The sequence below is a fragment of the Salvelinus fontinalis genome, chromosome 30 (assembly GCF_029448725.1).
Source record: "Salvelinus fontinalis isolate EN_2023a chromosome 30, ASM2944872v1, whole genome shotgun sequence".
In the NCBI taxonomy this organism is placed as follows: Eukaryota; Metazoa; Chordata; class Actinopteri; order Salmoniformes; family Salmonidae; genus Salvelinus; species Salvelinus fontinalis.
The window spans coordinates 37,359,649-37,372,548 of NC_074694.1; the positions used below are offsets into that span (position 1 = coordinate 37,359,649).

The 12,900-nt window shown below is 41.1% G+C and overlaps 1 protein-coding gene across 2 annotated transcripts in view; it reads right to left on the minus strand.

The window, feature by feature from the left end:
* Positions 1–12,273, minus strand: part of LOC129829155 (glutamate receptor ionotropic, delta-1-like) — a 477,366-nt gene extending 465,093 nt beyond the window's left edge. Inside the window, exons 1-2 of one of the 2 annotated variants that reach the window (XM_055890732.1) lie at positions 11,858–12,273; positions 5,106–5,261 (exon numbers count right to left, since the gene is read on the minus strand). In XM_055890732.1, the coding sequence (XP_055746707.1) occupies positions 5,106–5,261; positions 11,858–11,939 (238 nt within the window). In that variant the 5' untranslated portion in view covers positions 11,940–12,273. The remainder of the gene's footprint in view (positions 1–5,105; positions 5,262–11,857) is intronic. The other variant, XM_055890733.1, reaches the window with a different exon arrangement.
* Between the last annotated feature and the right edge of the window lie 627 nt (positions 12,274–12,900).

Sequence of the window (12,900 nt, forward strand, 5' to 3'; positions counted from 1 at the left end):
CTTAAAGCCTGGAGAGTTTCTGTTTAGTTTTCTAGTGAGATCAATATTGATGCGGTAATCATGGAATTCAACCAGAGAATGTTGCTCCTCTGCCAATGAGGAGACAAAAAGTGTTGATTTGTTTTAGAGGCAGGACATTGGGGATTGTCTGTGTCAAGAAAGGATAGTGGAAATTTCTCTACGAAATAAAACAATCATTCATTCAGCAGAGGATGCCAGGGTAAAATGATTGTTTTTACACTAATGCAGTGGTAACGGAGCTGCTGGTCATAATAAAGAACGGTAAGTAGCCTAATTTGCTTGACTTTTAAAAAAGCCATTTAAGAATTTGTACAGTGAGAAGAAAAAGTTCAAATCAAATCAAAAAGTCGAATCAAATTGGTCACATACACGTATTTAGCAGATGTTATTGCGGGTGTAGCGAAATGCTTGTCTTTCTAGCTCCAACAGTGCAATAATATCAAAAAGTGCAGTAGTATCTAAAAGGATCTAGGTATCTTCACAACTGTACACACAACTCTAAAAGTAGAAGAATGGAATTCAGAAATATATAAATATTAGATCGAGCAATGTCATATTTACATATTTCTTAATTCCATTGTTTTACTTTTAGAGTGGTGTGTATTGTTGTAAATCGTTTTGAGATACTCCTGCACTGTTAGCAAATATCCAATAATGACCCTTCAGCCTCGGAGTCAATAAAGAAATCCTACCATTATAAAAACAATTCTTTGAGTGAAGATGCTGAGTGTGAGGTTCCAATTCCAAACATTTTTTCTGAAGCATTTTATAGCTAATAAAATGACAGAAACTTTCAGACATTAGGTAATTTGACAGAAACTTTCAGACATCGTTCTTGATGTTTGAGAACAATAGTTTTATATAGAATCAAATCAAAGGCTTACTGTAAAATAATTGCTTGTTCCAAGGATGAAAAACGACTCCCTAAATGCACGATCTCCATTATTAATGAACTCCCACTGTCATAAGAAACACTAATGCTTTGTCTTGTATGCGATGCGTTTTCAAACAAGCTAAATCAACTTTACTACAATGAGCAAGTGTGTGTGTGTGTGTGTGTGTGTGTGTGTGTGTGTGTGTGTGTGTGTGTGTGTGTGTGTGTCACGTTTATTTGCTCTCTGAAATGCCTCTATGAAATGCCTTCGTTGGTGTTGTGAGTTATTCTATATTCGTGAGCAACCGAAGCAAGAGACCTATGGTTTTGCATGCTTTCCTTGTCCTCAAGCAACACAATATGGACATCCATCTTTGAAGATGAAGGTAAATTTGCACATTCAGAATGAAACACTGCCCAACACTTACCATCAACAACACAGGCCTATATGTGCCTCAAGTATCTTCACTTGGTATTGGTTATTCACCCTTACAAGATTCCACCAATCATGTTACTGGACAGAAAAACACAAATACTGTATGTGCCTCCAGTATTTTCACTTGCATTGGTTCTTCACCCCTACAAGATTCTACCAAATCATGTCACTCTCAAATGTAGAATGACACAAAGCAACGGTGTTCTGTTCTAAGTCCGCCAGAGATCTCTCTCTCCTCCCTCCCCACAGGAAGAGCATCATATCAGCAGCCGCACGGCCCCCTGGGAGTCTATCGGTTCTATTGGTCACTGAGAGAGGAGCGGGCGCTGAGCGCAGGGCTTACTGGACAGCAGGACACGTCACAAGGTGTGAATCCCTCCCTTACCCATAATCCTCCACACCCCGAGCTGTCAGCGGTGGTCTCAGAGGGCTGACTATCTGGCGTGGAGGAAAAGGTCAGCGACGAGTGGGAAGTCATCGAGCCACTCCCTGGCTGTGCCGTATTGATCTCCTCTGCCCCTCAATGTCATTAATTGAAAAAGCCCAGGGACTCAACTGTGACCAGTTACCAAGCAGCCTCCAATGGTATTAGATGCCATTGTTTGTGTACTTGTGTGCAAAGGCCACATATACTTACATGCAGTTAACATAGATTTTGCTGAAAGAGATTTATGCAAATAATGAGCAGCACGCCCTTGGCTGCTATTGACCTCCTCCGGAAGGTCGTGGAAGGCAAACTGACTTGGTGAGTTTCCGTTTCAATTCAACATCAACAGCTTCTAAAGTACTGTATGTAACATCTACGGACACCTGGCAAGTAATGACGACATGGTTTACGAGCAATTGACCAATTGAACTTTGAATTCCACTGCTTCTACCCCGCTTACCCCTTCAAATTAGTATATTGCAAATAAAAAATGACTGGTCATTGGTCAGAAGAATCCGATCAGATTGTGATGGTGTTTTTGCTGTGGGCCGAAAACACCATCCCACCTGAGCAGGCTGACGTTTTGTTTTTTAAGCTCTTACACTAAAAGGGCATCATCATAATTTTCACAATTTCAGAGTTATATTTCTCAGTGTGGAAATTTCATTAAAAAAAGACAAATTAAGTTTTGACTGCACTGCCCCTTTAAGCAGCAGTTGTGCTTTTTCAATCCAGAAAAAAAGGTACAGGCCGATTCCGGCGTATGGATGTTACATTTGTACGCAAAATCAAAACTTTAATGTCTCACAGAACGGACAAAATAAATAAATGAAACGTTTGATGTGTGTGTCTTGGGGGGAGTGTATACCAAAAAGAGCGGACTTCTAAATAGTGGCATGTTGGACAAATAAAGCAAATAAGAGGTTGTATGGATGTTACACGAAATGGACCAACTTTTCGGGGTGACTGAACTCATTAGCAAAGTCTGTGAGTTTGTAAGTGGTCAAAGGTCAAAGGTCAAACATGGACAGACCATTTCGAAGAAAAGGCTTGGCTGAACACAAAAAAAAAACATCATTTTGAAAAGACTGTCATTAACATTATTACTTTAGAGAGGAAAAACAACTGTTTTATATTTTACACTCTTCGTTATGTTACAGTCTGAAACAGAGGCTAATTTCTTGATCAACATCTACCATCATCACCAATACAACTCACTATGAAACAAGCAAATTAGGCTACCTGTTTTGAAGGCAACATGTCTTTAAAGGCTGCCTCACACTGGATAGCAATGATGTGTGGAAAATGGAGTCGAGTCCTGCTCGACTCAATACTTCCACCTAGCTTTCTATCCACAGAAGATACTGCTGCTCAACTATTTTGGGGAGCCTTAAGCCTTGTTCACTCTAATCAAATTTTTGGGCATATTCGATTTTAATAATTAGTCTGAACAGCCAAAAACCACGTTGAATCTGATATTTTAAGCTACTTTCAAACCACCATTGTAAGTGGTTAGAAATCAGATACAAATCTGATCCCTGGCCATGCGACTTGTGTCTGAATAGTCAACTATGATTTATTTGCTTTCAAGTGGGTTTTAGACTGTTATTTGGCATATCTTGCTGCTTGCTAGCTACTCTGTTGACAGTTTGACAAGAACATGAGGTGCTAACTAGCTTGTTAATTGTTTACAAACAAATTAATGGCTAGTGGTGTAGTGCTATCTTTTTAGGTGAGGGAGCGCTAACAAAATATGTAAGTTACATCATAATTTCCTCAGTCAAAGTTTGTACCTACAGGCGTAGCCAATTGAATAGCCTATCATTATAGATTATGCATAAAATAAATCTGGCAATTGCAACGTCTGCCTATTCAGCAGGTTTTTTTTAAATTACTGTTTCGTGACTGTGCTAAGCTTAGTTACAACATGATTCCATATGTGTTATTTCATAGTTTTGATGTCTTCAATATTATTCTACAATGTAGACCATCCTAAAATCTATAAAACATTAGGAACACCTTCCTCAATTCATCGGGGCATGGACTCTATAAGGTGTCAAAAGCGTTCAACAGGCCCATGTTGACTCCAATGCTTCCCACAGTTGTTTCAAAGTTGGTTGGATGTCCTTTGGGTAGTGGACCATTCATAATACACATGGGAAACTGTTGAGCATAAAAGCCAACATAACCAACATAACATGCAAAACATCCATGACATAGACTGACCATGTGAATCCAGTTGAACACTATGATCCATTATTGATTCACTTGTTAAATCCACTTCAATCAGTGTAGATGAATGGGAGGAGACAAGTTAAATAAGGATGTTTAAGCCTTAAGACATGGATTGTGTATGTGTGCCATTCAGAGGGTGAATGGGCAAGACAAAATATTTAAGTGACTTTGAAAGGGGTATGGTAGTATGTGCCAGTTGCACTGGTTTGAATGTGTCAAGAACTGCAACGCTGCTGGGTTTTTCACATTCAACAATTTCCCGTGTGTATATAGAACGGTCCACCACCCGAAGGACATCCAGCCAACTTGACAGAACTGTGGGAAGCATTGGAGTCAACATGGGCCAGCATCCCTGTGGAACGCTTTCGACACCTTGCAGAGTTCATACCCCGATGAATTGAGGCTGTTCTGAGGGCAAAGGGGGTGCAACTCAATATTAGGAAGGTGTTCCTAATGTTTTGTACACACAGTGTACAAATTTATTTGGTTTGTCATTATTTGGTTTGTCATTTGGTTTGTCATTCATTAAATGTTTATGGAATTGTTGTGGTAATTAAAATATGACTTATTTAGAATTTATCGTAATTAAATCGTTTTGCCAACACCGTGTAGCACTACACCCCTGGCTGTGTCGAGCCAAAAATGACTTGTTTTGAAAGTTGGGTCATCTTATCCTTTGAGGTTTTAGAAGTGTTTGTACACCATGATTATGAACATTCAAAGAAGCTTGGAAACTCCCATGTCAGGCATTGTTGTCACCTGAGCTTGCTACATAACTTCTGAGCGCCAGGCAGCACAAGAACCACCACCAATCAGCCTACACTACTGCACACACACCCGTTGTTACTATGACAACTAGCATAGCCACGTCAGCAAATGACTGCTTTCTGAACACACACAAATCCGACTTGGTCACTTGTAACTTGCTGTTTGGACAGTCAGTATTCCAAAACGGGCCTGCAGTGTAATCAAGGCTTAAGAGCTTCAAAGAGGAATAGGTGATTCACTTCAAATTATCCTCTTCTATAGTTATGCTACTAAGTAGCCTACTAACCAAATATGGCGAAAGGGGGAAAAAATGCATTTAAAAATAATTCAATGGCATCACTTACCTTCCTGGACCGCCTGGAAAGGGTTGTTCGCCTCGACAAGTTTTATGGAGTGTGTGATTTTCTCGCTCTGCAAAATGTCGTCGTTGAGACTGAGGTCTGAGATCGCCAGCTGGAAAACCTCGTCATCCCTCACTGCGTTCTCCTCGAATATGGCACCTGTTGAAAAGATGCAATTGTCAACATTGCAATATGTGTGGAGATGCATTGCAAAAACTAGGACTGTATTGATTATGCCAAATCTGTTGCAAAACGTTTCGTACATTTTTTTTTTTTTAAACAGAACCAAACGGGGAGGGACCTTCTTCTTTAAATTTGTATGGGCGGATCGCAACCAACTGAAAGGTGAATACACCACCACCTACTCTACTGGATTGTGAGGCAGGTCACGGCTTCCCTATTCATCAATTTCTCTTATCCAGCCCTGTGTTTCCGCCTACTGTTCTGGAGTGTGAATTCATTATACTTTGTGACACAAAAAGGGAAAGAAAAAAGAACGGGGAAATAGGAAGAAAAATTACCCTTCCAACTAACCCTACACCCATTTAACCTCACCATTATTCCACCTCTTGGCCCGATCTGATCATACACCAGGCTGGCAGCCTGGGAGGACGGGACACTATCGTTCAACACGACTTGTAACTCTTCTGCAGTAAAATCTCGTACACCCAAGTACTTCTCTGCAGCTGCCACCACAACATCTATTTCTGTGATTTACGTTCAATTTATGCGGTACAGTTGATAACCATGAATATGAACGCTAAGAAACCAACCTTACCGAAGCACCTATCACTTTGTATTGGCCTCGGCTTACACACAAGGAATCTCTTAGCATCCCTCGCCATGAACTCATCTTCCTCTACTATTCACTTCACTGCCTCAGCATACAAAACCTTCAGTACCACTCAGATCCTGGCAACCTCAACCTGCCTTTCTCTCACCGGACACTTCTGATCTCCAGCACAATGGGTACCCTTACAGTTAACACACAACTTTTCCCACCGATACTACACATTCATTTGTCTCATGCCATCCTGCACACATCTCACGTCTAAGAATCTCCCTCCTACACACTGCTGCAACATGACCATAAACTTGGCACTTGGGTTCGGGACAAAAGCTCTCACTGGATAACTGACACATCCTAACTTGACTTTGTAGGGTAAAGGCTGCATTAAACTCAGTAGGACAGACAGGGTCTTCGCTGTTTCAACCATGCTCTCCACCAGGTCTGCGTCGCACCAAACAGCGAGCGTCACAGACACCGGGAATCTTCCATTTCAGTTGATCCTCCTCACCACTTATGGATATCCCCCTTTTTTCCCCCCCGCCTAAATAACATACCCAAATCTAACTGCCTGTAGCTCAGGCCCTGAAGCAAAGATATGCATATTCTTAGAACCATTTGAAAGGAAACACTTTGGAGTTTGTTGAAATGTGAATTGAATGTAGGAGAATATAACACAAAAGATCTGGTAGAAGTAAATACAAAGAAAAAAACAACCAGTCTTTTTCTACCACCATCTTTCAAAAGCAACAGAAAGGTCATAGTTCTAGCCATCACTCTGGTTGTAATTCCGATAGTGTCCACAAGATGGCAGCAGTGTATGTGCAAAGTTTCATATGGATAACTTGAAGTATGAATGAAGTTCACAGGTACATTTGGGCAAATCGTGAGCAGACATTCACATTCATATTCCATTTTTCTGCCAGAATATGGTCAAATCTGTATACTTGCCTTTGATTTAGCTTTCCCAATATTAGTCGCCATATTATAAGTTCAACAATTCGTTAACAACCAGTTTTCATAACTTCATAACTCTGAATATCCTAATAATTTTCAACCAAAATGAAAAGGCATGCTGTCGTACAAGGTTAGTAGCTACATTGTACGACATATACATGGTTTCCAGCTCATTAGCTATCTAGCTAGCTTTGTTTGACCCCGATTGGTGCTTATTTGACAAAGATACAGTTGTTCAAGTGATGGCCGCAAGCGTCATCGTCTTGCCATCAAGGCGTCGCTCTCTGACAAAATATGGTGTCCTATAGGATATACTACACCCCTAATGAAATAGTGAAGTCTTGTTACCTTCTAGGATCTCTGAGGAATAGATATGAACGTGATTTGACTCGTTGAAACAGATTTTCACAGATTCCTTTCTTTGCAAATTGAACAAGTAGAAATACAAAATCGGTCGTGCATGCTATATGGACCTTTTTAGGATATGAAAAAGGATTTTATCGAACAAAACGACACTTCATGTTATCTCTGGGACCCTTTGGAGGATAAATCAGAGCAAGATTTCAGAATGTAAGTACACATTTCACCTTCAGAGGTGAATTTATCAAACCTACCGCGAAGAAAAAAGTGTTTTGTTGTTAGGAGGTCTCCTCAAACAATAGCATGGTATTTTTTTTGTTGCAGTAATAGCTACTGTAAATTGGACTGTGCAGTTATATTAACAATAATTTAAGCTTTCAGTCGATATAAGACACTTATATGTACCGACATTTGTTGTTTCTCTAAAATCGGTGATCTTGATATAACGCGCTGCATGATTTACAACTGTCCTGTTGACGGGACGCCAATTCTAATTAACGCCTCCCCAGTTATCACTCCTTTCAACTGTGTCCACCTCCGGAGAGCACAGCAAGTCACAGTTCTTGTCCCTAGAAGTGTGGGGGATGGAAGAAATGCAAAAAAATCATTACGATTCCACTTCGAGCTACTTTCACCGACTCAACAGTCCCCAACCTCTTCTCCATCCAACCTGACACCACATATGGATCAGTCAGAAGGCACAGATCTATCCTCACTCCAGAATCATCTTTGTCATCATTGGGACAAGGCTCATACTCGTCAGTCTTCACCGCACCTGCCGCTACAGGTAATTCATCCTAACTCTTGTCATGTTACATTTCTGAGCTACCAGAGTATGTTTTTTAAATTTTTGTACATGATGCCAATCTTCCTCGCCATACCACTTCCCTCTACACTCAGCTCCATTACTTCTTCCTCGTTTTCCAAAAACGTCCACATCTCTACGCTCTTTCTGCTCCTTCATCCGCTGTAGTGGCAAACTGTTCTTGGTTCTTGTATCTTGAATTTGCCACCATGTCGCGTCAACTAAAAAAGCTCTACCAGCCGCCAGTACTCCCCTTCCCAGGGAGGGATTTACCTGAAAGTGTCCAATAGAAACTCTCGTTTTCGTTGCAAAACAGGACAGGATGTTCTACAACTGTTTGGACAAATGATTACACCCGAGACCAACACAGGCAGTGGCATTTCAGTTTCAGAGAAATCTCATTCACCTGACACTTCCACGTATGTGCAATTACCCTGGGTAAGAGGTTAGTTTCAGAGGAACTATTACAAAAATAGGCCCTAATGTTTAGGATACAATTTGTCAATAAATGGATGACATGACATTATTTTCTCTTAAGATGTAGGTTTTCACTGATCCTTATTAGCATTATAAGGAAAGGTTAGTGGATGTACAGTGAGTGGGTGGATGCCAGATCAAGACTTTTCACTTTCCCTGCCTGTCAATCTGGCACGCAATTGGTTACACGCAATATATATATTTTTCCCCCTGCACATTAATTTCAGCACCATGGAGAGCAAGAAGGTTGTAGGCCTATATAGACTCTCTCAGCTCCAGCTACTGGGCCCAGTTTTTCAAAAGTTATCTGATCGGATTTCGGCAATCGGATAGGATAAAATGCATAAAATAGAACGAATAGAACATGGCATCATTGACTTTAGTGGAGACAACCATTATATTCATTCTATTCTACACATTTAATCCTATTCGACTGCCAAAATCCGATCAGATAACTTTTGAAAAACTGGGCCCTGATTGAAGATGTGCTTTAAGCACATATCTAGGACCAGATTATCCAAACCCTATCCATTATTTACCATTGGGAGATGGGGGGGGGGGGCTTCTTGTTCATGTATCTGTGGTTAGGGGCAACTTCTACCCACTCCTCAGCTTCAGTTACACTGTAAAAAAAATCCTGTTGTTTTGATGGTAACTTACTGGCGGTGTAAATTACTGTAGAAAAGGTACAATATGTTATGGTAACATACTGTAGGCCTCCCTTTTCTAACAGTAGTTTACAGGTAACTGGCTGCCAATAGCCAGTTACCTTACCTTTATAGTTTACTGTAGATATGGGCCGGGCTTCACAAGAGCTCTGGATAAGAGCGTCTGCTAAATGACTAAAATGTAAATGTAAAATATGCTTGCTTACTGTATGGTAGAACCTAGACTTTAAAATCCATTAAAGTATCCTGGAGTTGTTTGTTGTTAGGCTACATTATCAATCATCTGAAGTAAATTATTGTAAACAGCCTCCAGATTGGATAAAGTAGCCTAGATTTATGTCGGATGTGTCGTATTTTGCAGATGGTCAAGCGAAAAGCCTTCCTTGATGTATAACTGGTGTGTTCATCTTATTTAGCATGGGATCAGAATAGCGCATCTGCACTCTCTATTTGTGGGTGAGAATAGATTAGATTTCTGTGTTTCATTGCCTTTCATTGCAGGGCTGGATAACCAGCGCATCTATATCGCCCCGTCACCCCATAAATAATTCCACGTCAGGTGTCCAACTCATTGGACATACCTATTTCTCCTTTGCATAAGGAACAGCTTCAGCTTTTGTCCAGAAGGATAACTTGAAGAGGAGAGGAAAGGAGAAGAGGTTGAAAATATATAGCAATAAGGTAGAGGTAAACGTAATATTCTCTAGGCTATTGGTCCCACTTTACTCACAATCACACAAATAGTCATTTTGTGTTTCAACTCCTGATATCAAAAACCCGTTTGATATCAGGAGTTGGGCCATACCCATTAGGCCTAACATTCAGATATTGAACATCTAATATATTCACACCTAGGAGGAACTAAGCAAAACAAATGTCACAGAGACGGCAAACCAGCGATTTGAAGAGACAGATCCTCGCGAAAGGGTTTAGACCGGAATGGAACTCTGCCACATTCAAAAGTGGGCCGTCTTTTGGTTTCCAAGTCAGACCATCGTTGATTTGAGGTCTCTCCAGAGTGTTTGTGCACGCAGCAGCAGACTGGCTATGAGCAACGACTATTTGAACCGCATGCGTCAAGCAAGCCTTAAAATGAGAATCCATTGTATTCGAACGTAATGGTGCACCACTCTTCCACCTCACTCATTAAGACAATTTCATATGAAGTTAATCAGAAAGATAATTGATTGTTTAAAACGTGTTTGGTATATAGCCTACGCAGCACACTCAAAGGTAAAGCTTGATAATGGCTTTGCACTCCAAGCCTTTTCTATCAAGATCCCGACACAATCCCATTGGATTCCGAGAGAACAACATTTTCCAAAACACATCAAAACCTTAACGGACATGGAATTAACGTTTTAAAAACATTAGAATAACCAAATCCAGATAAAAGCCCGGGTTTCGACATTGATAATGATGGGGGTGACAAAAGTAACCAAAAAGTACTAATGGCTACATCAGAATGATTCTTATTTGCGTTACACCTGGTTTGTTAGTTATGTTTTACATCATGGTAAGGCCGACAAAGTGCAAATGCCATCGATGATAATGCATCCAATAGCCTTTACGTGTTTTAATTATAAACCCCCGCAACTGCCTAAATGCCTTAAACTACTGTCTCAAATGAAAGATACTTCAGCTGTTATCGTGCTGGATGGCTTTGTTTCAACATATTAACTGTTGATCACTGCAGCACTATTGGATACTTAACATGCAAAGGTTTCGATGTAAAATTAAACAAAAATTGATTGTTTTTCTGCTACGGTCTGTATGTGTGTGTGTTTGTACGTGCATGCTTGCTTGCATACATGCGTGTTTGCATTAGTTGTCTTTGATCAAACAAATGGCATTAAACACATACCAGTGACATTATTTAGAAATACAATATTCTAGTTATTCGTATTGACCCCTTCCATCTCCCCAGCCGCGAACATAAGTTGTTTTAGCAAAATGTAAATGAATGTCAGATAAAAATACATTTGACAAATCTGACATATCACACACCCAAGTTCACCAAACAGAGTACACTGGCATCTATTCTAATGTTGGATTCGGACATAAGGGTTTAGTATTTGTCCCTTTGTCATGTATTTTCTTCACGGGCGTTTAACATTTCGCTCACGTTCAATTCAAAGTTCATGCTTATAGATGGGGAGGGGGAGGAGGGGATGGGCAATCCTCTAAAAACACACGTTGGTTTAGTTCGTCTGATCTAAGCAAATTCGTTTTTTATCTTGCTTTGGTTTTGTGGTGTGATTTACAATATATTTACAATATTGTCTATTCTCGTGATTTCGGAAAAGACACATTGGCGGTTGCACTTTTCCAGAGACTTTCAGTCAAGCATTTGCAAAGCCATTCATAAGATATTGTATAATAGGCAACGCAAATTGCAATTTAATCTGACCATGGCCTCATGGTTTAGAATTCAAATGATGATGTACAATTGCCACAGCTCCAGGGATGGGGCAACGCTATTCACCAGAACTACATATCATTATTGTTTATAAGGTATTTCGTTGTAACTCGCTCTTCATACTAACACATTCGTCCTTATGTATCTTATGTACCTTATGTATCTTACCTAAATGTATCTTACATTTAAACAACAAAAGAGCACTGTTTTATTCTAAGCACCGAGGGGGTTTATATCACACCTCCGCGTTTGCACCCCGTGTCCCCTGCACAAGCTCCTTACCGATGTGAATGATGGAGTCCGCGCTCGCCACTGAATTGCATTGCAACATCCATAAGGAAAGGCATATGATCAGCAATTCCATCTCCGGTTTTGGCGAAAGCAGCTCATCCACCGTCCCTCGTATGTCGGACAAATCCAAATAAGCAACAGTGCATGAACCAGTTGTTCAGACTGTGAATAAAAGCCGAAAACAAAACTAGAAGGAAGGAGGAAAAATGTCAAGGGGTTTCCTGGGGATAGAATAAGTAAGTGCAAGGGAGGTGGAGGTTGGGCAGAAAAGGCAGGGAAATACTCGGCTTTTCGGTAAGGAAGGCTGAGAATCCAGCGCGCTCTGCGGCTCTCGCTCTATCCAGCGCTCGCGGAGTCTGAGACACATCAAACTGCAAACTGCGGAGGAGGGACACCCCCCACGCGCGCTCTCTCTCTCGATTTTCTCGACCCACGTGACTGCAGAGACTCTATCTACAACGCTAAGCTGCCCGGAGAAGACAGGGAGAGATGGAATCCGAGCAAGCCGGAGACGGCGACCGCGATCGAGACGTGCCCCTGAGGCTCGGTCTATCAGCGAACGCACATTACCATGGACGGGAACCTGGAAAACCAAAGAAAAGCCGACATTAAAAACACATGGATGGCGCGCAAAGCAGACTTGCATTGCAGTGTAAGTAATCGCACCGGGCGCATAACTTCCGATATATAGTTAACTCTCATAACAGAACTATCCATTGCTATTATCGAATGACATAACTAGATTGGTGCATGATAACCTGTAGCAGTGGTGATGCCACAGGTAGGATATAGCGTGCGGAAGGGTCTGAGGATGTGTGCGTAAAACCTGTCCACACCTACAGGTTTATGGGGACCATTTTAAAGCGTTGAAACGCCCCCGTTATATGTGGACATGGACTAAATGTCATGAATCGGAAAGAACTGACGTGAAGAGGACTGTTTCTACTAAGCTGTCTGCTTGGAGAGAAGGCGCGAGTGCATGTGCTTCTGGGGAGGGTGTACCTGCGAGGTAGTTTGGACATAGAGGTTAGACG